The sequence below is a fragment of the Cavia porcellus genome, unplaced genomic scaffold, assembly GCF_034190915.1.
Source record: "Cavia porcellus strain 051 isolate PalLab524CR breed Dunkin Hartley unplaced genomic scaffold, mCavPor4.1 scaffold_6, whole genome shotgun sequence".
Taxonomy (NCBI): domain Eukaryota; kingdom Metazoa; phylum Chordata; class Mammalia; order Rodentia; family Caviidae; genus Cavia; species Cavia porcellus.
This window is the reverse complement of record NW_026947489.1, coordinates 47,668,950-47,693,568: the sequence shown is the minus strand read 5'-3', so window position 1 is coordinate 47,693,568 and position 24,619 is coordinate 47,668,950. Positions and strand designations below refer to the sequence as shown.

At 47.4% G+C, this 24,619-nt stretch overlaps 1 protein-coding gene across 8 annotated transcripts in view; it reads left to right on the top strand.

The window, feature by feature from the left end:
- Slc37a3 (solute carrier family 37 member 3) overlaps window positions 1–23,830 on the top strand; it is a 69,367-nt gene extending 45,537 nt beyond the window's left edge. For 2 of the 8 annotated variants that reach the window (XM_063250583.1, XM_063250584.1), the window contains 2 exons: window positions 5,413–5,546; window positions 22,385–22,749. In XM_063250583.1, the coding sequence (XP_063106653.1) occupies window positions 5,413–5,546; window positions 22,385–22,610 (360 nt within the window). In that variant the 3' untranslated portion in view covers window positions 22,611–22,749. Of the gene's footprint in view, window positions 1–5,412; window positions 5,547–22,384; window positions 22,787–22,861 lie in introns of those variants that run through there. The other 6 variants (XM_063250585.1, XM_063250582.1, XM_063250588.1 and 3 more) reach the window with 4 other exon arrangements.
- The last annotated feature ends 789 nt before the right edge of the window (window positions 23,831–24,619 follow it).

Genomic DNA, 24,619 nt, shown 5'->3' with positions numbered 1-24,619 from the left:
GTCTGAAGGACCTGGGTTCAATCTCAGGTACCCCAGAAGGAAGGCGAGCACCTCGTGTGTGCACACACCTTTACCATCTCCCATTCTGTCTGGCCCAGCCTGAGGCTCAGCAGGGGAGTGTTTCCCAGGGTGGCATGAGCTACCTGGTGCTGAGGACAAAACTCAGCAGATGCCAGGCCTGTACCCCACAGCATGTCCCATGATACCATGCAGCACCCCTCTCCTGACTCCAAACCTCGGCTCTTGTCTCGGGTGCTCTGGTCCCAGGGGCCCCAATGATGGGCAGAGCTGCCAAGGAGGTCTCATGGGAAGATTCCTCCACCTGCGTAGTCTCACTGCGTAGACTGTACCCCAATAGACACTGGGTTTAAGGCTGGCTGAGGCTACGCTGGGTTCAGGGCCTCAGCCAGCCTTGAACTTGAGGTGATCCTCCTGCCTCAGCCTCCTGAGTGCTGATTACTGGCATGCACCAGCACATCTGTTTTAAGTGTGCCTCTTTAAAAAGCACATCAGGGGGCTGGGGATTTAGCTCAGCAGCATAAGCACCTGCCTTGAAAAAAAAAAAGCACCTCAGACATTCTGATTCCTGGTCCTGCTGTTTGAGTCTGAGGGGAATTCTGTCATCGAGTAAACCCTGCACTGTGGTTACTCACCTCTTCTGTGCACAGACAGACAGCCAATGTGTGATTGTCTCCTCCTGTGGCTTCCCCATCTGGTGGCATCTCCTGGGGCTCCTGCTCAATTACCTTTCTGCTAACAAATGTTTTCTTAACTTGGAATGAGCACCTCACCTCCAGAGCGCCATTAATTTTCTCTTTACTCTGCATTGCCCCACAGGTAAAGAATTGTTTTCCTTTTGGCTCTTACAGAAATTAGACAAAAAGTAGCAAAAGCATTTGAAACTTCAGTTCCCCTTATTCCTGTGGCCCAAAGAAGTTGCCATCTCAGAATATCAGCATCAGAGGAGTGAGGATACAAGGGCCACCCTGCTGGCAGGGACGGGACCAGGGGGATTTACGGGGATAATTGTGTTTAGGTAAAACCTTTCATGCAGAACTTCAAAGACCTCTCGGTAGTTATTATCTCTGAGCCCTGGAGAGCGACACCAGGATGCCACGCCCTTTGATTCATGGGTGTGTACATGTGTGCATTTATTTACTTAGTGTTTTGTTTTCCCAGCTGCGGGCATGGAAAGTCTCAGCAGTCTTTTGGTTGGTTTCCATTAGAAAGCAGTGCCTGACTGTAGAGCAGTGCCTGGTCCCTGTTCCACAGAATAAAGTTGTGAATGGTGACATCAAATAGGAAAGAGCGATGGAGCCGGGCGTGGTGGCACCTGTCTATCGTCCCAGCATTTGGGAGGCCGAGGCAGAAGGATCTTTGTGAGTTCAGCCTGGACTATATAGTGAGACCCTGTCTCAAAAAAATCAAAACAGAAACTAAAAGGGACCCTGTGGAGCAGGAGGGCAGGGTGGGAGAGGCTGGGACTCTCCCCAGGGCGACAGTGTCTTTCCCTACTTGGTGCCACCAGTTGGGTGCCCTGAAGAAGTGGCTATGTGCGCCCCAGTGGAGAAAGGCTTTTCTATCAGTGCCTGTGTTTTTCTTGCCTCTTCCCCGAGAAGAAACCGTCCTATCCCACCATGCTTCCCCATGCAGGCCGCCCAGCCTCCATCCTCAGCAGGGGGAGACAGAGTCTCACAGAAGTTGCTGTGGCACTTCTGGGCCCCTTGTGCTGGGGTTTTATTTCCTGATTACTTAGAACCATTGTTTGGAAACTGCCCCTCCTGTGGCTTCTCTCCCCTCTGTCTAGTTTTCTCCTGGTGTCCTTGTCCCCAGGAAGTCACCTCCAGGCCAGTAAGGATTCTGCCCCCCCCTTCCCCTTCTGGGCCTTGCCCAGGTCTCAAAGGAACTCACTGTCCCTAGCTGTTCTCCCAGAGTGCTGGGGTGACAGGTGTGCACATTCACTTCCAGCATCTTGTTCTTTTGGTGTTTTGAGATAGTCTCGCCATGATGCCCAGCTGCCCCCTGAGTTTGCTATGTAGCATGGGCTAGGCTTGAACTTGTTCTCCTCCTGTCTCAGCCTCCTAAGTGCTGGATTCCAGATATGGGCTTCCATAGCTACTGTGGAGTTCAGCCTTGCATGAGAGTTAGAGCTGGAAGGGAAGCTAAGCCTGCCTCCTTCCTGTGCGTGAATTTCCGTCTATAACAGGTCACTGTTCCGTGCTTGGGAATCGTGCCCTTTCTTGTAACAACAGAGCACCAGTTCATCACTAGGTAACAATGATTTTGGGAAAATTATTATCTTACTGCATGAAATCTTCATACAAGCTGGGCATGATGGCACATGCCTGTGATACCAATACTCAGGAGGCTAGGGCAAGAGGATCCTTGCAAGTTTGAGCTACAAAGTGAGCTTAAGGCCTCCATGAACTGAAGAGTGAGACCCTGTCTCAGAAGGACAAGAAGACAAAACAAACCAAAAACAAAACTCCATACAGTTTCTTCCATTATCCCCAATTCTTCCTTAGATAGGTATTTTATCTTGATATACTTGAAGGCAACTTCAATGACTTTTCAGGCTTCCAGTCTTGAAGTTTATACCTGCTGTTCCCCCAGATACTGGCTTCTGAGCGAGTCTGACAGCAGTCTGCCAGTCTCTGGCCCTACTTTGTATTGTTGGATACTCATCTCTCTCTCTGTCTCCCCCGCTGCCCCTGTGTGTGTGTGTCTTGGGACAGGGTCTTGCTGGTGTAGTCCGGGTCCCAGGGTAGCCTTCCCTCACTGTAACCCACAGTGGCCTGGAGCTGGCAGCACTTCCCTTACCTCGGCCTCCCAAGTGCCGGGGCTACCGGACAGGCACCTTACCCTTCGACCTCCTCTTGTTTTTCTAATTTTCTCATTTTCCTCTTTATGAATCCTCAGCCCCAAGAAAATCGTAAGCAGAGTATTCCTCTTCAGTGTTTATACATGCTTTCAGCCTTGTCTCACCATTTGTAAAACTCCACACAAAGTCAGGCTGTAGCCTCTCAGGTGGTTTTGGCGCTGGGGCTCCAATTTGGGGCTCATGCATGCTAAGCAGGGGTGCCATCACTGAGCCGTGTTCCCAACCCCTCAGATCATTTTCAGTCCCCTGCTGGGCTGCTGCCAGACAACAGGTAGGACTGCAGGAAATGTTTAATGCAGTGACGCCTGTAAATTTAGTAAGTGTTTAATTTGCTCTGTTCCAGTACTTGCTTTGGAAAGTTCCACTTTTTCACGTTTCTCTAAAACCCACAGTGTCTACCAAATTTTTTTCTAGTCCAATTTGTTATTCTTTTCCCAGTCTCAGATGGCTGCAAATGGGGGAAGCACTAGTGCTTGGCTTCAGCCCCAGGGCGGGAGAGGCCGGAGGTCACTAGGGCTAGATGGCGGCTTTTCTCCTGCTTGTCCAGCCGCCTACCCGTCACCTCCTTATCTCATCCTTCTGCTGGCTCTGAGTAGCCTTGGGTGTCATAGCTTATCTGTGTTTCTTTCTGGGACCAGCACATTAGGCAAGTGCTCAGCCACTGAGCTACCACATTCCCCAGCCCAGCCTAAACATGCATGCCTCTACCCACCCATCTGTTTACCTATCTGTATATTCATTTACTTATTTATTGGTACTGGGGATTAACCCCAGGACCTTTGCACTGAGTCCATCCCCATCCCCCCCCCCCCGCCTTTTTTTTCCTGGGGTCTCAGTGAATTTCTCAGCTGCCCAGGCTGGGCTCAAACTTGCAGTTCTCCTGCCTCCTCCTCCCAGAGTGCCGGGATGCCAGGTTCCCACCACACCTGGTTCTAAGGCTCCTTTCGGACACAATTTGCTTTCCTGAGGTAGGCAGCAAGGCGAATCCTTTCCCTCCGTCCTTGTTCTCTCAGGTTTCATTCTCATCACTCAGCCACCTCCTTCCACGCTTATTACCTGCCACAGCCACGGCTGCTGTCCCATCCCAGCCTGCTCTGCGTCGCCCCACACAAGGAATTACCTGGTGACACAGTCCCTTTGTGGTGGCATCCCCTGCGTGGACGCCAGTGGTGTTCCCACTGGGTCTGTGGTGAAGGCTGGTGTGAATGTGCATCTGTGGGGAGAAGCTGAGAAGCCTGCAGTTTGAGAGCAAGCCGGGGCTACACCGCTGTCCCCTAGAGGTATCATCACAGTAGCGTGCAATACCTGTCTTTTGTCTTAAAAAAAAAAAAAAAAGGTTTATGGTGATAAAACTCACTCATGCAGCACAAGTCACCACTGAAAGTGTTCAGAGAAAGCTTCAGGGGTGCCAGCCTGCAAACCCAGCTACTTGGGAGGCTGAGGCAGGAGGATGGTAGGTGTGAGGCCAGGCTGGGCAAGCTGGTGAGACTCTGTCTCTAAGTAAGAGGGCTGGGGATGGGGCTCAGGGGTACAGTGCTTGCCCAGTGTGCAGGGTGCCCTGAGTTGAATCTCAAGAACCAGACACACACGCATGACTCATGCAGAGGACTATGGTTTGGGAGTATGCAAAAAGCTGTGGACCATTACAATTTCAGAACATTTCATCACCCTTAGAAGAAACAGTCTCCATCAGCAGCCACTCCTCATTTCTTCAAGCCCTGCTCCATTCTGTCCCTCTTGTTTTTTGGGTTTGTTGTTGTTGTTGTTGTTTTGTTTTGTCTTGGTGACAAGATCTCCTTATGTGGCCCAGGCTGGCCTTAAACTCAGGCAATCTTTCTGCCTCAGCCTCCTGAGTGCCAGGATTACACGTGTGTGCCACTGCACATGAACAGCCTCTGTCTATAGACAGACTAAGCATCTGTCCATTATACGGACATATTATTTTATTTTTTAGATTTTTTGTTTTCTATTTTTTGGTGCTCAGGACCAAACCCAGGGCTTCTAGCTTGCTAGACAAGTGTTCTACCACTGAGCTAAATCCCCAGCCCTGGTTTTTTTTTTTAGTACTGGGGATCAAACTCACGACTGCGTGCTTGCAAGGCAGGCACTTAGGCCGCTGAGCTAAGTCCCTGGCCCCTTTTATTTTTATTTAGATGCAGGGTCTCCCTATGCAGTTCAGGCAGGCCTTAAGCTTACTTTGTAACCCAGACTGGTCTCAAACCTGCAACAGTCCTTCTGCCTCAGCCTCCAGAGTGCTGGGATTACAGGTGTAAGCCACCACACTTGGCTATGATACAGACATTTTATGTGTGAGGAGGTGTCCAGTTTGTCCTTTTAACTGGCTTTCAACTCACTATGTAGCCCAGTCTGGCCTTCAACATGCGGAGATCCTCCTGCCTCAGCATTCCAAGTGGATTACAGATTTGTGCAACCACTCCTGGGTTCTTGCTGACTTGTTTTATTTTGTTGTTGCTTTGAGAGTGTCTCACTATGTAGCTCAGGCTGACCTTGAACTTCCCATGTTGCTGTAGGCTGATCTTGAACTCGTAAGCCTCCTGGCTCAGCCTTCTGAAATCCGGAATTATAAGCATGCTTCACCATGCCTGGCTGTCTTGCTAATTTATCTGCTCTCGGTCTATGAATTCACCCATTCAACACATTTCATGTAAGTACTATCACGTAATCTTCATTCTTCTGCACTGGCTTCTAACATTCAACATAATGTCTTTAAAATTAATCTGTGTGGTAACATTGGTTCATTTCTTTTAATGGGTAAATAATATTCCACTGTATGGGCATACTATATTTTATTTCCCCATCCATCTGTTGACAGATACTTGAGTTGTTTCCCTTTGGGCTCTGTGAATAATGCTGTACAGAACATTGGCATACAAATATCTGCTGGTAATCCCAGGACATGGAAGGCTGAGGCCTTCCATGTAACAAGATTGAGGCCAGCCTAGACTAGCTAGTGAGCTTGAGGCCAGTCCGTATTACATAGCAACAGCTTGTCTCAAAGCAAAACAAAACCTCAAAAACAACCCACGCTCCCAAAAATAAAAAATAAAAAAAAGAGAAAATTCCTGGTTTGTTTGGGGCTCTAAGTGGCCCCTTTGGTAGTAATCTACCACTGGGCTTAGCCCAGCCTGCTCCCTTCACCTGAGAACACATGTAGGAGTGGAATTGCTGGGTCATATGGTCATTCTGTGTTTAGCTTTTTTGAGGAACCCATTGTAGCGTTTTGAAATTTGAGGCTGTTAACTTTCAAAAATGAGGGTTTGGGGCTGGGGATTTAGCTCAGCAGCACAAGCACCTGCATTGAAAGCAGGCAGTCGTGAGTTTGATCCCTGGTACCAATAAAAACGAAAAAGACAAAAAAAAAAAAAAAAAAAAAAAAAAATGAGGGCTTGCAACACAAACTTAGAATTTGTTTAAATTCCCTTGAGAAAGAATGAGGAATCTGGTACTTTCAGGACACCTGGGCGTGAGCTCAAAAGTCTGCACCAGGTGAATGGGAGTACTGGTGTTCTCTCTCTGGGCTCAGTGCTCTAAGTCTTTGCTCAGACCCTAACATTTGGTTCGGTTTGATTCCATTCGTTTCACGCCGAGGTCTTTCTATAGTCCAGGTTGGCCTCACGGGCAGAGAGCTTGCTGTCTCAGCCTCCTGCCTGCAGAGGTCACAGGCATAATGCTGTCCTCCAGGCCTCTCCCCATCGCCCTTTCTGCTGTGTGGGCCTCACCTACCACCTGACCCAACTGTTTCCTGCCTGCCTCCCTGTGCTGGCTGTGATGCTGCGGCCCTGATCCCAGCCACACATGTGGGCCCGATGTCTTGATTACACTCAAGTGTGGATCCACAGTAGAGGGCTGGAGCAGAGCTGATCTCACACAGCTGGGACTGACTGCCCTAGAATATTACAAGAAAACAGGAAAAACTAACACAAGGAAATGAGTTGCAGATTACAGGCAGCGAGGGAAGGACTAACCGCTTCCTCATTTGAAATATTTCTTCATTAGAGTTTTCTTTTTTTATCACCCTTGTCTGAAATCTGATGAGCATCATCTAAAAGTTGGTTTACGAAAAACAGATCCCGTCTCACAGGATGAGTTAATAAGAGAGTGAATTAAAATGTGAAGTCAGTAGCCAGAGGCAACAGGATAAATTTGGACCCCTACCTCACATCCTATAAAAGAATAACTCCAAATGGATCATATTCCTAATTAGAAGAGCTAAAACGATAAAACTCCTGAAAAACAAAACAAGCCGGAAATAAATTTTGTGATGTGCAGCAAGGCAGTGGTTTCTTAGATCCTTAGCTAAAGCACAACAACCAAAGAAAAAAATCAAATTTTAGTGAGTTGAAAGCTTTTATGTTTCAAAGGACACCATGAAAACAGCTCACAGATGGCAGAAAATGGTTGCAAATCATATATTTGAAAGGGACTTGTGTCCAGGAAATATAAAGAGCTCTTAGGCCCAACAATAAAGACATAATCCAGTTTAAAATAGCCAAAGGAGCTGGGGGCAGTAGCCCATACCTATAATCCCAGCTACTTGGGAGACAGACAAAGGTCTGGAGATACATTTCTCCAAAGAAGACATATGCCTGAAATGGTCAATAAACACATGGAAAGGCTCAGTATCATTAGTCATCAGTAAATGCAGGCTTGATACCACAATGCCACGTCACTTTGTAGCCACCAGAAGGCTATCATAAAAAGGTGAAGACTACTAAGTATCGGTGAAGTTGTGATGAAACCAGAACACTTGTACATTACTTCTGGTCTTGTTAAGTGGTATGGCTTCTTTGCATGATAGTTTGGTGGTTCCTTTCCACTCCTAAAGCTGCACACAAGAGGAATGAAAACATGTCTATAAACAAGCGTATGCAAGTGTTCACTGCAGTGTTATCCACTTATCATGGTTTATGTTTGTGTCCCCCAGGCCTCATGAGTTTGCATTGTTCATTTGTGATGGTTCATTGTATAGTGCTTGGATTGATGGTGTCAGTGCTCCACCCACATAGGGGTGGAGCCAGGATGTGATGTAATGGCAGGAAAAAGGTGCGTCTTTCTCTTTGCTGGTTTGAGCTTGCTGTTTGCAGCCGCCATGAATGGTGGTCCAGCCAGGCCCGCCTGTCTTGGAGCCAACTGAGTGGACTGAAACCTCCAAAAACTGTAAGAAATAAACCTTTCCTTTCCCAACTTGGGCATCAGGTATTTTGTCTTAGCGACCAGCATAAAGTAACTAAGACACCACTGTAGCTAAAAAGTGGCTACAATTAATGACTGATAACCAAAATGCGGCCACCCAAAGGAATGTTACTCAATTGTGAAAATGAACAAAGCATTGATACATACTGTAACATTGTCACATCTTGTAAATATTGTAACAAGGGAAAGAAGCCATCTCTAACTAAAAACTACAGTGTGATCCTATTGATATGAGATATTCAAAGTAAGAAAAACTACAGTAATAGAAAGCAGACTGATGGTTGTCTGAGGTTGGAGGAGGAGAGAAAAGGCACTACTGATGAGTACAGGGTTTACAGATGCTCTGGCAGGATGTGCTGTTTGGTTTACCCCTCTACGCAGAGTAAATGTGGGCAGGGGATACTGTAAGACGAAGAAATTTTTGATCGTTATTGAAGCTGGTGAATGGACACATGGTGTTCAGTATGTTAAAGCACATTAGCTGGGGACAGTGGTGCATGCCTGTAATTCTAGCACTCTGGAGACTGAGATTGGAGGAGCACCTTGAGTTTGAGGACTAGAGTCTGGACTACATAGTGATTTCAAAGAGCTTGAAATACATAGTGAGACCCTGTTGCACCCACCCGTCAAATAAATAAATTAAATTTTTCACCAAAAAAGTTTAAAGGAGATGAGAGATGGGCATAGAGCTTCACAGATGTAATCCCAGCACCAGGGAAGCTGAGGCAGGAAGGTTGCAGTGAGTTGAAGCCAGCCTGGGCCACATAGTGGGTTCACAAGGAGCTGAACAACGGAGCATGACCCTGTCTCAAAAAGCCAACCAGCCAGCGAAACGGCAGAACTGTGTTCTCTCCTGGTCCTGGGAGCCAGAAGCTGGAAATGCAGGTGTCTGAGCCAGCCTCCGGGGCAGCTCCAGAAGGATCCTCACCGCCTCTAGCTTCCAGCTTCCAGTTCTGCAGTAGTCCAGGAGCCGACCCACCGGCCCCCTCTGCCTCCTCTGCCTCCTTTGCTGGCCTGGTGAGAACTGTATTGGATGAAGCCAGGACTGATTGAGTCTGACTCACTTGAACCAGATTGACTGCAAAGACCCTAGAATTCTAAACAAGGCCACCTGCCCAGGCAGTAGGGATGTCAGTGCATCTTTTGGGGGCTATAACTCAACCCACAGAAGGGCACAGTAGGATAACAGGCCCCAAGATAAGGCTCTTCACAGCCTATGCCTGTGCCGAGCATCCGACTGTGTGCTATGCAGGCCGGGCTGCCTTGGCGTGACCAGAGCGCCCCTCTGGCCAGCGGCTTTGTCTTTTCCAAGGGAGAAGCAGCTTTTCTGTTCCCCCGGGTAGCTTTGACTGCTGGTGACGCATCTCTGCTCTCCCACCCATCAGCTCCTGTCACTAGGGAGTTCTTGGGCACAATTCCAGCAGCATTCACTTCTGTGTTCCAGGAAAAGTAAGTTTCTTACTCTGACAGGGCATGCACGAGCAGAGTTTATCTTTCCAGCTGGCTGCTGAAGTTATTTTAGACTCCAGTTAAATCGAACCAGAAATAATTCCTCTGCAGCTATTTCCTCTGACACATTATGTGCTGACTTTCACTCAAGATTATATTGTGTAGGTCTTTGCCCTTCTATCTTTCTCCTGCCTTTGACCAAAAGCAATCCAATCTGACTTCTAATGCCAGACATGGTGGTGCACGCCTGTGATCCCAGCACTCAGGTGGCCGAGGCAGGAGGATTGCCATGAGTTTGAGGCCAGCCTGAGCTCCGTAGTGAGTTCATGCAGCCTGAACTACATAGTGAGACTGCCTCAAAAAACAAAAACTAAAGGGAAAACCCCTGTCTTTTGTAATTCTACGGTAGCACTGTACTAAACCAGCTGCCTCCGCTCCTCACCAGCAGGTGTGGGGCTTTGGGGAGCGAATGCTGTGTCTCGGAGGTGTCGATGGCTTCCTGCAACCCAGCCTGCATGTCAGTTCCCGTCTCCAGGAAGCAGCTCCAGCGTTTGCACTCCTTGTTTCTGCAGGAGCCAATACTCTGCCAAGGGCAGAAGGAGGTCAGTGTGATGGGGCGGAGGCAGAAGGTAGAGTCGGCTGGCTACAAGGAGTTTTTCTTGCTGTATCAGGGGTCTGTAGGGACCTACTCCCCCAGCTCCTGTTGGTTGTTTTTTTTTTTTTTTTTTTTTTAACTTTTTATCAGTACCGGGGAGTGAACTCATGACCACCTGCTTGCAAGGCAGGTGCTTATGCCGCTAAGCTAAATCCCCAGCCCCTCCTGTTGGTTTTATGTTTGAGACAGCATGGAGTTGTCAGCACTGGCCTTGAATGTGCAATCCTCCTGCCTTAGCCTGTGATAATGATAATGCTGGGATTGCAGACGTGCACCGCCACACCCGGCATGGGGAGGAGTTTGGGTGCTGGTCTGGGGAGCTTGGGTTTGCGCCTGTGGGTTTCTAGTGGATGAACGAAGAGCTACATGAGCTGTAGATGAGGTAGAGGTCCTGGGTCACTGCTGGGCCTCACACAGAGCACTGCTAGCAGAACAGTGCCCGGACAAGGTGCTGGGGGGAATCTGAAACTTCCTGCTGCAGCAGAGCCCAAGGCCAGGGTCCCATGCTAGCAGTGTGTACTGGGCACCTGCCAGCTGCCCTGGGTTTCTGCCCCCGGTAGAACAGTAATCCCTTTATCTGGAGCAGGCTATTCCATCTTGTTCTATTGTTTTTGAGCAAGGTCTCACTATGTAGTTCAGGCTGGCCTTGGATTTTGCCCACACTGGGCTCAAGCTCATGGTGATCTGCCTGCCCCAGCCTCCTGAGTGCTAGGATGGCAGGCATCCACCATCTGCTTCTCAGAAATCTAGATTTCCACTGGACCCCCTGTTTCATGTACAGCATGTCACAGAGTGCCTCATATTACCCATTCACAGGGTACAGTCCATATCCACCTGCAGTTCATAGAAAGTTATCTACCAAGTGTGAGGTGAGCATGCCTCTCTGTAAAGCTCACAAACAGCACCGGCAGTGACGTTGCCTGCAATAGAAGGAATCACACTGCTGGAAACAATGGCCTGAGGCCTAGCAGCTTTGGTTTGAAAGGGACCGCAGTCTGGTGCCCCCTGCCAGCCAGCACCACTGGACCCGAAATAAAGAGCCTGGGGGTTTTCACTGCCCCTTAGGAAGATTTTCTTAGGAAGTTGTCTTCCAGTGCCTGTGAGGATCATCTGTGCCTGGCTGTCAGCTCTGTGTCCCCCCGCCGGAGCTGGGCAGATGCCGCCACCCTCCCAGCTCACTCTCCGTCAGCCCAAGCCCTGGAACCACAGGAGCTCACACCCTTCCCTAATGGCTGCCACCTCGTTCGGGGCTGCTCTCTGACCTCTCAGGGATTTTCTGTTTTCCACTGGAATGTTCGATCTCTCTGCCTTTCTTGTAAGAGCAGCACCCCACGTGTTCACATTGTGGTATGTTTTACCATCTCCTCTTCCTTTAGTACAAATTGCTCTAAGAAGAACATCTAGGTGAAGGAAAGTCAGGGTGGTAATTTCCAGATCAGAGTCCCGGGTGCCTTCAGGCCAGGTAACATCAGAGGAGGAATTCTTGCTTATTTTATGATTATTGGCAAAGGGGTATTAAGATAGGGTCTCACTAAGTAGTTCAGGGTGACCTTAACTCACTGTAGCCCAGGCAGGGACCTGCCTGCCTCAGCCTCCGGACCTGAGTGCTAGAATTACAGGTGGGGGCACTGCACCCAGCTCCCTGCCCCGGGCCTGCTTCTGCCTGCAGCACCTCTGGGAAGGGTTTGGGAAGCCTGCTGAGTGCTCTATGCTTCTGGCTGTTCCCTGTGTGCACCTGCTTGTCCCTCTTGCTTGCATCACAGTTTCTCTCCACTTCTCTGGGGGTGGAGCAGGCTCTGGGGCCCCCGCAGACCCTGAGCTGCGATCCCCACTCCCGAGTAGCATGCCCTTGTGGCCTGCAGCATGGTTCAGACGCACGGGAAGCAGAACCAACCTTGGGCGCTTCAAGCCGGTTCTCAGGGGACTCCATGCCCTCCTCAGAGATGACATCCCAAGCGGGGCGCAGCCCAGCGGACACCTGGGGCGGCCCGCATGCTGTGCGGAATAACAGCCTCAGTGCTTCCATAGCGCGTGGCTTCTCTTCCCCGAGAACCCAAAGTGCAAGGAAAGTGCAAAACAAAAGATGCCGACAGGACAACAGGACGCGGGTGCTGGGTGGTCCTAGGATGGGGAGGGACGGGAGCTGGAGGGGAGGGAGGGCAGGGGGAGCTCAGTGTCTCGGACTTGCTCCCTCTGCACAAAGAATGCAGACCTCCTGCCTCGTGCAGTGGATTCAGCAACGTAAAAATTAGAGTCTGCAGCAGTCCCCCGACACAGTCACACACCAGACTGTTGGGAAAAACTACAATAGGTATGTAAAACCCACACAGAAACTCACCCCGCGAAAGCCCTTGTGAGCACTGATGCCAGAGCCTGCTCTGGGGAGCCTGACCACTGCCCGGCTCAGTGATCTCTTGTTCCAGCCGCATGGAGCTCAGCCACTTAAGCCCAGTGGCTGGCTGTCACCAGGCGGACACTCCAGGGGTGGCTGTCACCTGTACAGTTCATTATTGGCCCAAAGGTCTCCACACATGGCCTGGAGTGGAGCTGAGTGTGTCCTGTAATTAGATATGGGGAAGGAAGGGGAGAGAGGCCTCCACCCCGTCCTTTCTCTCCTTCCCTTCCTTCCCTTTTCTTCGTTGTTCCCTCTGTCTCTTCCCTTTTGTGTTTTCCCTCTTCTGGGCATTTTTCTCCTCCTTTCCTGATTTTCTGGAGGTCTCCTGGGTTTTGTTTGAAGTTTTTGGTTTTTCTTTCTTTTTTTGAGGGGGGGGGGGGATCGAACTCACGACTTCAGGTTTGCCAGGCAGGCGCTTAAGCCACTGAGCTAAGCAGGCCCGGAGCAGGGAGCTGGGTGCAGTGCCCCACACCTGTAATTCTAGCACTCAGGTCAGTTTTTGGGTTTTCAATGCGGAGTTTCACCGTGTAGCCCAGGCTGGCCTCAGACTTGCAGAGCTGCTCCGTCAGCCTCCCAGGTGCTGAGACTGCAGGTGTCACCACCAGGCCAGGTTTGCATTTCTTCCTAACCAGGAGCAAGAGGCCTGGAGCCACCTCATTAGCCAGTGCAGGGACCGGGATGAGCTTACACCGTCGCACAGCGTTGTGGCTGTGTGCCACCATGCTTAGTGCCATCTTTCCTTTCAAAGGTTCAGCTGGAGCCACCTCCGCAGAAGTCGTGGTCCCTGGGTGACACGTGACTCAGGTGTCAGCCCTTACAAGGCCCTTGGGGCACTGAAGGTGAGGGAGTTTAGTTTGGGGGTTTTTGTACTCTACACACCTTTCCTTCATGCACACATACACACACACACACACACACACACACACACACACACACACACGCACACACACAGTCTTCTGTATCATTTCTGGGATTTGGGGGAAGCCCTGGATGTAGTTTGCTTCCTTCTCATCAGAGGCAGCACCTGAGGCCAGGAAGAGGGGCCTGGAGCGCTGGTCTGGGAGCAGGGCTGGGGTGACCTGCAAGTCCAGAGACGCTGGGGCAGCCGACAGCCAGAGGTCATAGCGTGAGCATCTGTGCGGAATCCATCCTGGAAGCCCTGAGAACAGGAGCTGGCTTTTTTAGGGGTATCATTGTCCTGGGAGAACCCCAGTAGTTAACCAAACACCATTAGATGAATGTGGAAATCATAGGGCCGAGACCTCTGGTACCCAGGCTTTATGATGTGGCCAGAGACAAAGTGACGGACCCTGCCGCCCTTAGAGGTGCCTGAGTGCTGAGCTGCAGTTTGGGCTGTCTTTCTTTTTTCTTTTCTTTCTTTTTCTTTTCTTTTTCTCTCTTTCTTTCGACGGGGTTTTGCTGGGTAGCCCAGGCTGGCCTTGAACTCACGGCAATCTTCCTGCCTCAGCCTCACGAGTGTTGGGCTTATAGGCATATGCCACCACGCTAGATGAGTTTGGGCTGTTTTTAAGGGCAGGTAAGAAATTCCTTTCAGAGACTGAGCTCATGAATAACATGAGTCTTTCACATCCCCCAGATTGCTAGACAAGGTGCCCCTCTGAAGCACAACTTCCAGCGTGGCACTGCTTTGGGCCTCCAGCCCCGACAATCCTGGCACTTCCAGTGCTCACTGAATATTTACTTGAAGCTAGGAAGCTAGGAATAGCGGTGCATGTCTGTAGTCCCAGCACTCTGGGAGGCTGAGGTAGGCGGATCTCCATGAGTCTGAGGCCAGGCTGGCTACATAGTTCAAGGGCAGCCTGAACTTCTTAGCAAGATGCTATCTTCAGAGCAAAAATTTGTTTTTACACTTTTTATGTACACGGTGATCACATTCATCATAGGGAGATTGTACCTGTACATGATGTAGCCTGATTCTTTTTTCCCCGATCCCATCCCCCTCCCTTTAACCCCTCTTTCCCTCCTTATTGACAAAAGCTTTGTTTTCATTTTTTGCCTTCTATTTTTCTTTTTCCTTCCTGCCCCCACCCTGCTCCCCTTCCCAGTTGTACCTTTTCTTTCTACTTCCCAGTACCCATCATACACTTTGGTCCTTATTTACATTTTTGGCTTTTTACACCAGATAAACAGTATTAAAATGTGTATTTGATTTATTTTACTTAAGAGCATGGTCTCAAGGTGCATCCATTTAGCTAGAAATGTCTCAAGCTTATCCTTCTTTATGGCAGAGTAGTACTCCATTTTATTTTTTAAAAGCCCATATTTCCCTTATCCATTCATCAGTCAATAGGCATCTGAGCTGTTTCCAGGATTTAACTATTACACAGTGTACTGATACAAATACGAGTGTGCATCTGTCACTGTAGTATGATGTTTTTAGTTCTTATGGGAAGATACCAAGTAGGGGAATAGCTGAATAAACAGAACCTCTAGTGCTAGTTTTTTGAGGCAACTCCACACTGGCGTCCACGTGGTTGCAGTCTGCACTCCCACCAGCAGTGGAGGAGGGTTCCTTTTCCCCACGGCCCTGCCAGCATCTGTTATTGCTTGATTTCTTGACGATAACCATTCTTTCTAGGGTGAGACGGAACCTCTTTGCTGTTTTAATTTGTACCTCTTGAATGATCAGTGCTGTTGAACATTTTTCATGTGTCTGTTTACCATTTATTTGTACTTTATCTGGGAAGTGCCTATTCATTTCAGATGCCCATGTTTGGTTTGAATCTTTGAATTTGGGGGGCCCGATTTTTTTTTGTTATTTATATATTCTAGATATTAGTCCTTTGAAGACTAGCTGGAAAATGGTTTTCCCATTCTGTGGGTTTTCTTTTTACTCTGTTGGTGGTTTCTCTTGCTGTGCAAAAACTTTGAAATAAGATTCCACTTGTTGGTTCTTTGTGATAGTTCCTATGTGATCGGGGTCTTGTTCATAAAGTCTGCCTGCACCTGTGTCTTCAAGAGTTCTGCCTATTCTCTCTTCCAGCAGGTCCAGTGTTTCTGTTTTAATATTTAGATCTTTGATCCATTTTGACTTTAGTTTAGTGCATGGCAATAGCCATGGGTCCAGTTTTAGTCTCTGGCATGTGCGGAGCCAGTTTCTCCAGTACCATTTATTAAAGAGGCTGTCTTTCTTCCCGTGAACGTGTTTGACCTCTTTGTCGAAGGTAAGGAGTTGTTTATGCATGTTCTGTTTTGTTCCTCTGGTGCTCAAGATGGTCAGAATTTGTCTCACCAAAATAAAAACAGCCAAATTGATGAATGGGCAGATGCTCTAACAGACATTTCTTTCTTTTTTTTTTTTTTTTTTTTTTGTCTTTTTCGTTTTTATCGGTACCAGGGATCGAACTCACGACTGCCTGCTTGCAAGGCAGGCGCTTATGCCGCTGAGCTAAATCCCCAGCCCCTAGGGGTTATGTATTTTTGCCACATGTGTAATCTCAAAAGGAAAAAGGCGAAAGTAGCCGGCAACTGTTAGAGAAGACGAAAGGGTCGCGAGAGGAGAAAGGAGGGTAAAGAGGTGAGAAGATCAAAATGTGGTGTGTGGCTGCGGGACTGTGTCACGGGGAATTCACAGGCACTGACACAAACAGCAGGAAGAAACACACGCCAACAGTCATTCCACAGGCCAAGCATGGTGGTGCGCAGCTCTAAGCCCAACACTCGGGAGACTGAGGCAGGAGGATCGCTGTGAGTTCAAGGCCAGTCTGGATTACCTATCAAGACTGTTTAAAAAAATCGTTACATAAAATATTGAAGCTTAGAGTCTTAAGCAGGATGTGTCAATGTCAGTGATACCAAACAGTTTGTCCTTGTATATGAACCGTGTCTTAAATTTTCACTGTGGGGGTTGGGGATTTAGCTCAGCAGCATAAGCGTCTGCCTTGCAAGCAGGCGGTCGTGAGTTCGATCCCCGGTACCGATAAAAAGGAAAAAGACAAAAAAATTTTTTTCACTGTAAATTATTATTAAATGTTGAAGGAATTTTCCTGTATTGTGTCTCCGACTACTTTCAAGTTCCTTTTGCTGAGATCATAAGGAACATAAGGAATCACAATTATCCTGAAGTTAGTAGCTCTTTGATTTTCATATCTATCACTTCTCTTCCTTCTCCTTTTCCCTCTCCAGAAAAGGAGAAAGTTCTTGAGATTGAACCCGGCCTCACCCTCACCCTGGCTCCTGCCTCCTTTTTTTTTTTTTTTTTTTTTTTTGAGAGTTTCCCTAAATCACTAAATGTCCCAGGCTGGGCGAGGATTTGTAATCCTCCTGCCTCCGCCTCTTTGAGTGCTGGGATTGCAGGTGTGTGCCACCATGCCCATATCCTAATTGCTTTATTCTCTTTATCTTTCCTCTACATTCACTGTTGAATCTCCCTGTCAGGATGTTAATTTGATTTTTAGCCACATTTAGTTTATTTTCTTTTTTTTTTACATTTAGTTTATTTTCTAGTTAACTAATTAATTAATTGAGACAGAGACTCACTTTGTAGTGCAGGCTGGTTTTGAGTTCACTGTGTAGCCCAAGCTGACCTCGAACTCACAACAATCCTGCGTCAGCCTCTTGAGTGGTGGGATTACAGTTATGCGAGTTTTTGTGTCATTAAAGTACATTCTTATGCGTTATTCTGAAATGAGAGCACCCATAGAGAGTCTGTCTTCCTTGGGTTGTGTTACAGTGGGAAAAGTTTTGTTTTTCAGGTGTCTCAAATGACGCTGAGCTCTGTCTGTCCTTCATCCACTCTGGTGTGGGTGTTACGGGTTGCTGGGTGGCTCCTGCCCACTTTGGTGCTGGGTTTGGCCCCGGCCCTGTGCTGCCCAGCCCAGGCTCTGGGGCTGTGCCAGGTCCTGACCCCGCCTTTCTTGCCCTGTCTCACACTTACGGCAGCCACTCCATTGGGGCTGTGCTAGGCACACTTTCAGCTCGTACCCCTTGCTGGCGCCCCCTTCTTGCCTGGGAGACCAGGGACAGAGCCAGGTGTGTGAAGAGGCAGAACTGTGTAGGCCCAGCTGCTAGCAAGTCTGGTAACATAGTCCCAGGTTGCAAGGGTTTGAATTGTACTTCTTTGGGAGCACCTACCATGATAGGTTCAGTATTTTACCATGGTCACATGGTGTTAGGTGTTAGGGCGCTCGCGCACACGCGCACACATACACACACACATACACACACACACACACAGAGGGCCTCTTTGGACAGGGTGGAAGCTGATTTGGCTCACCCTGTGGGACCAGCACCAAAGTCCTCCTGGGTGGGTGAGTGGGTAGACAGGAGCTCCTTGCAAAAACATGTTTGTTACAAGGCCAGGATTTCTGCAGCGCTGGGCTTCTGAATGCGTGCCCCTGGGTGAGGTTTTCAAAGGCAATACACAAAAGTCCTTTTGCAATGAGAATAAAACCATAATTTCCAAATGTCACTCATTGAAGCCTCCTGACTATCACCTAAAAGGATTTCTGCTGTTTCATTTCATTCAAGCTTAAACAAAATAGTTTATAAGAGCATGTTAAAAATGACTTTTGTATTGTGATAGTGGAAAATATGGAAAGCTCAAAATGTATTTACAAAAATGTCACCATCACAGAGACAGAAGTGTTAACATTTTGGTGCGTTTCCTCCTGTTGTTTCTAGGCGGGTGTAGTTTTTTAGAAAATCAGGAACATATTGAACAGTTTTACACCCTGCCAGTCGGTCCCAAGCAGTTTCTGTTACTGTGGAAGCTGGTGGTTTGTTTGTTTATTTTTTTAAGAGAAAAAAAAAATTCAAAACAAGGTAATAAGAGAGTAGGGCCAGGGATATAGCTCAGCAGCACAAGCGCCGCCTGGCAAATACAAGCTTGTGAGTTTGATCCCTGGTACCAAAACTAATAATAATAATAATAATACAATAACATTGATTAATGTGTTGCATGTTGTTATCTTTAAATAGCTATTCAGTGTGCAAGATATAAGCATTTCGGGCCAGGGATTTAACAGCACAAGCACCTGCCTGGCGAGCGTAAGGTTGTGAGTTCAATCCCCAGTATCAAAAAAGAAAAAAAAAGATACAGGCATTAATTGTCCATACCATATTAGGACTTTTTTTTTTTTTTTTTTTTTTTTTGGTACTAAGGATCTAACTCATGACCCTTGCCAAGCAGGTGCTGTGCCACTGAGCTAAATTCCTGGCCCTGTCCAAACAATATTAGCACAAATCTTCCTTTTCAATAGACTAAGAAAAATTAGTAGTATAAGTATTTTTAACTGGGGCTGGGGATTTAGCTCAGCGGCATAAGCGCCTGCCTTGCAAGCAGGCAGTCGTGAGTTCAATCCCTGGTACCGATAAAAAAACGAAAAAGACAAAAAAATAAAAAATAAAGTATTTTTAACTGTCTTATATACATATATGGTGGGTTTTTTTTTTTTTTTTTTTTTTTTGCTTTTCTCTAGTCCCCCATCTCTTTCCTTTTGAAGCTTTTTCGTGTTGTACAATATGTAGTGTATATTTTGGATCTTACTTTTTGAGCTTCTCACACTAGTGAGACAATATGATGTTTACACATGTGCATCATACTTACAAGTATGGTCTTGAGTTGCATATGTTTACCTATGAAAGTCTCCAGTTATCCTTCTTTATGGCTGAATAGTACTCTGTTGTATAAAAAAAACCCACATCTTTCTTATCCATTCCATAAGTGATGGGCATTTGGATTATTTCCAAGATCTGGCTATTACAAATTGTGCTGCTAACCATGGGTACACATATATCACTGTAGTATGTTTTTAATTCTTCTGGGAAGATATCCAGAAGGGGAATAGCTGGGTCAAATGGGGTCTCCAATCCTATTTTTTTTTGAGGAATCTCCACACTGTTTTTCACAGTGGTTGCACCAGTCTGCATTCCCACCAACAGTAGAGAAGGGTTCCTTTTTCCCCACAGCTCCACCAAATTTGTTATTGGTTGATTTCTTGATAATAGCCATTTTTTCAAGGATCAGATGGAATCTCAGTGTTGTTTTAATTTGCATCTCTTGAATGACTGAACATTTTTTCATATATTTTTACTGTTTGTATTTTTTTATTTGAGAAGTGTGTATTCGTCTTAGATGCCCATTTTTGGATTTGGTCTTAAATTTGGAAGGCTGATTTTTTGAGTTCTATATATGTTCTTTATATAGTAATGCTTTGTCTGAGGAACAGCTGGCAAATATTTTCTCCCATGTTGTGGGTTGTCTCTTTACTCTGTTGGTGGTTTCTCTCGCTGTGCAAAAGCTTTTTAATAGGGTGAGACACCAGTTGTTGATTCTTTGTGATAGTTTTTGTGCAATCAGAGTTTTATTCATAAAGTCTTTGCCTACTTCATGAGTTATGGGGTTGGGGGTTTAGCTCAGTGGCATAAGCACCTGCCTGGCAAGCATGAGGTCATGAGTTTGATCCCTGGTACCAAAAAAAAAAAAAAAAAGTTTTACCTATTCTATCTTCTAGCAGCTTTAATGTTTTTATTTTAATATTTAGATCTTTGACTCATTTTTAATTTATTTTAGTGCATGGTAAAAGGTGTGAGTCCAATTTTAATCTTCAGTATGTACAGAGCCAGTTTTTCCAGCACCATTTGTTAGACTATCTTTCAGTGTGTTTGGCACCTTTGTCAATGATAAAGTGGCTTAGTATGGCTGGAGTTGTTTCTGTGTCTTCTAATCTGTTCCACTGATTCTTGGGTCTGTTTTTTGGCCAATATCATGTGGTTTTTAATCATAGTAGCTTTGTAGTATAATTTCAAGTTAGGAATTGTGATGCCTCCTGCCTTGCCTTTGTTACCAGAATTGTTATTGCTATTTTAGATCTGCCCTGTTCCAGATGAATTTTAGGATTGTTTTCTCTAATTCTGTGAGATATGCTGTTGGAATTTTTATTGGGATTGCACTGAATCGGTGTAGCAGTTTTGAAAGTATGGCCAATTTCACTGTATTGGTTCCTCCTACCCAAAGCCAGGGTTGTCTTTCCTTTTTTTTTTTTTTTTTGGTGTTTTTAAGACAGTGTCTTGCATGCAGTTCAGGCTGGCCTTGGGCTCACTTTGTAGCCCAAGCTGGTCTCAAACTTGCATGATCCTCCTGCCTCAGCCTCCCGAGTGCTGGGGTTACAGGAGTGCGTTACCCTGCCCAGCCCATTTTTTGATACCCTCCTTAATCTTTTTTATAGTACTGTACTTTTCAATGTAGGGGTCTTTTATATCCTTCGTTAGGTTCATTCCTATGGTGGTTTTTAGTGTATTCCTACCAGCCACGGCAGCCGGGGACCACAGATCCCAAGAAAACCAAGCGTTGGCCCAAGCAGGGTCCCAGTCCCCACTTTTCGGTCTGCACACGCGGACCCAGGGGTCTGAGCTGCAGTCATGACAGTGTTGTGCTTTGCAGCAGAATAGTTTCTGGACACTCAGTGTGGTGTCCTGCAGAGGGGAGACAGGCTGGGCCACCGCAGAGTGCGGAAAGGACACACAGAGAGCAGGGAGGTGGCTCTGGAAAGGCGGGAGGACCCTCTGCACCCGTGCTCTACTTTGAAACTCCCCATTCCTAACTTATCCTGCAGGACCTGCCCTTGCAGCACTGGGGTCGTGGATTTTAGGAGTCCTTCTGCTGAGTCCTCCTGAGTTCCTACTGGGCCTACTGAGTTCCTACTGGGTCCCTTCCTGACTCCACCTGCTCCCCACCTTGTTCCTTCTGCCCACGTGCAAGGCCTCTTGCTGTGACAAGCATGCCCACTGCGTGGACAATGCTCATGGCCTGCAGGGCCTGGGGCTCATCAGCAGCTTCCAGTCTGCTCACCAAGCAAGGGTGCCCCTGGTGTCATGGCTGAACTGTCCCCCTCCACCCAGAAAGTGCAGTTCTCAGTCTGAGTACTTACAAAGGCAACCTGATTGGAGACAGGATGCTTGCAGGGGATGCTAGGAGCACCCAGGAGGATGGACCCTAGCTGATACACCTGGTGTCCTTAAAAAAGGGGAGGTGCTGCCGGGTGTAGTGATACAGGCCTGTGAACCCAGCACTCAGGAGGCTGAGGCAAGAGGATCTGCACAAGTTCAAGGCCATTTTGGGCTATGTATCCAAATAGTATCTCAAAAAAAGAAACAATTGCCAGATGAAGTGGTGCAATCCTATAATCCCAGTGCTCAGGAGCCTGAAGCAGAAGGATCCTTACGAGTTCGAGAACAGCCTGGGCTACAAAGTGAGCCCAGTGCCAACCTGAACCACATAATGAGACCCTGTTTCAAAAAGACATAAATAAATAAATAAATAAATAAATAAATATTTAAAAAAAAAAAAAAAAGGACATAGGGAGAGAGGCGGAGCAGAGACCCACATAGCAACAGCGCTGCATCATTGTATGGAGACCGAAGCAGACATGGAGTAAGGCTTCTGTAAGATTGCTGGCTAGTCACCCAAGCTGGGACAGAGGCGTGGACCATGCCTCCTACATAGGCTTTGAGAAAACCGAAGACACCCCGATCTGAGACTTAATGATCTAAAACTGGGAAATGCCACATTTTCGTTGTTGGGTTGTTTTTGGTTTTGTTTTGTGTTTTTTTTTTTTTTTTTTTTTTTTGTCTTTCATTTTTATCGGTACCAGGAATCGAACTCTCGATTGCCTGCTTGGGCAGGCGCTTATGCCACTGAGCTAAATCCCCAGCCCCTGTTTTGTGGTTTTGAGACAGGGTCTGGCAGTCTAGGCTATAGTCCAGGCTGGCCTTGAACCCACTATGTAGCCCAGGCTGGCCTGATCTCATGGTGATCTTCCTGCCTCAGGCTCCTGAATGCTGGGAATCCAGGGACAGCACACTGCACCCGGCTACAAGATGCTCATTTCAACCCTAGACCAACCTCGTTCTCCGCTGAGGACACACGGCGCTTCTGGGAGGAGTCACCCTGCCAGAGGTGTTCCCCAACATCAGAGCCCACAGTGGGGACAGAGCAGCCCCGGCTCTGCCTGTGTCCCTGGGGCTTCATCTCCACCTACCTGCTGTCAGCTTAGGAAATCGGACTTGCAGTCCACGTTTCCATCTCCCTTCTCCATCGCCACGAGGCTCAGGGCCAGCTGTGATTGCTTTCCCCTGCCTGCTCCCCTGCCTGGTAGTGAAAGGCAGTAGTGGCTGTTCCAGGAATTCTCGGTGTCTGGGTGTTACTTTAGTTGAGGAAGAAAGCAAAGAAATCACAGAGGGAAAGTGAACAGTGGAGATAGACACGTGATAATGTCTCCATTTTTTTCTCCCTCCTCGCTGTTAGGCTCTGATTAATGGGCGTGCTGGAGCCAGGATGTCATTCCTGTGAAAGTTGGGCTACCCTGCTGCTGACCCAAGCTGTAAAACCGCTTGTGCTGGAACAAGATCAGGAAGAACTGCCCGCCTGGTCATTGTTCTACAGGAGAGGTGTGGTGGCAGCCCGAGTCCTGGGGCAGAGGGGCTGAGGGTCGGAAAAACAATTTCACTGCCTTTTTATAGGACCCAGCAGTATCATGATGCAATGAGATGATTTTTCTGATTTTCTGTGCTTGACACAGGAAAGGGAGGGAATCGGAGCATTCAGATACCTAATTACCAATGCTTTGCACAGATAAATTATAAACAGGCACTTAAAGAATTCTTCTGCAATAGCCAAGAAACAAAGTGGCCTTTAAATGCTCTGAATGTCAACATGCCCTCATTTTGAAAGCCCTGGAGCTGTGTGTAATCCCAAAGATAATTTTTTTTTTCCCTCCAAGGAATAATTAAGCAAAGTTTTTAAAGAATTAGAAAACAAAAAAGTAGCCTTATTTCCTACTCCCCTTTCCTGGGCCTGTGACAGACATCATTAATCAATGAAGGCAGATTTCCTTTTCCACATGGAACCAACAACAGGCGCCTGACAGTCCTATAAATGGATCAGAATTGGATGTGAGCGGAGCCAGCCAGAGGCACCTGGTGTGGTTTCTGGAGTCAGCTCCCAGCACAGGCACTTAAGCAAATATCCTTGCCTGTGAGATGCAGATAATAATAGTTCCTGGCTCACAAGATTGTTGTAGGGCTGAAATCACTTGCCAGACCTACAGAGGTTAGCGTGGGGACAAGAAGAAAATAGCCAACTAATTGTTTCTAGGTTTTTGAGAAACGTTAAATGATTTTGTTTGCCATTTAACCCTTCAGAAAGTACTAGATTAATATTTAGTAGTAATCTGTGAGTTGAAGATTTATTCAATAAAGATGTATTTATGAAATATTAAGTGGCAACATTGTACAAAATGCTGGGGATTCCGTGATGTGCTGGATTAACTCATGATCGGCTTGTAACACAACTGAGTCAGCATGGCCCTGGGTGTAGAGGGCCACCTGAGGGTTGCCAACAGCATTAAAGGAGAATTGGAGGGGAAGACGGTGTGTGATTGGTCCTCCTGGAAAAGCTTGTTTCCCGGTACAAACTCAGCTTTCCTCCTCGTTGGAGGAGCTCAGGTCCCCTGGGTCACTGAAGATGGCTGCATTCTTTTTGGTGGAGCTCTGGTCCTTACCTTGGGCATTACTGCCTGGCTCAGTGCAGATCCCTCAACCTGGTGGCACAGCTCCTTCATTGTGCTGGTGCGTTTTCTAGCATCCACCCTGGGCCTTTGGCCTTCCCAGAGAAGATCCTTGCTGCTGATTTGCATGAGACATTGTCACGGGCTTGAGGCCTTCAGTTGGACCTGTGGAGGACTTTGCTGTGGGCCTAAGTCTTCAACTGGACTCATGCAGGACACTGCCCTGGGATCCATGTCCTCAGCTGGACTCTTTGGGTCTCTAGTGCAAGGATAGATCTCTCTACTCTTCTGCATTTGACTCTTTGGGTGAATATTGTGGAAGACAGCTCCAGTGACTCCCCTTGAATGCAAAACAGTTGCTGCAACTTTGATTATATGGAAACTGATTTCCTTATACTGATTGTAGAGAGCTGGCTATGGTGTTTCCTTTTCTCTTCAACTGGCTCTAAGCATTGCAAATAAGGTTAGCCGAAGAAGTGCTGGTATGTAAGCCGTCA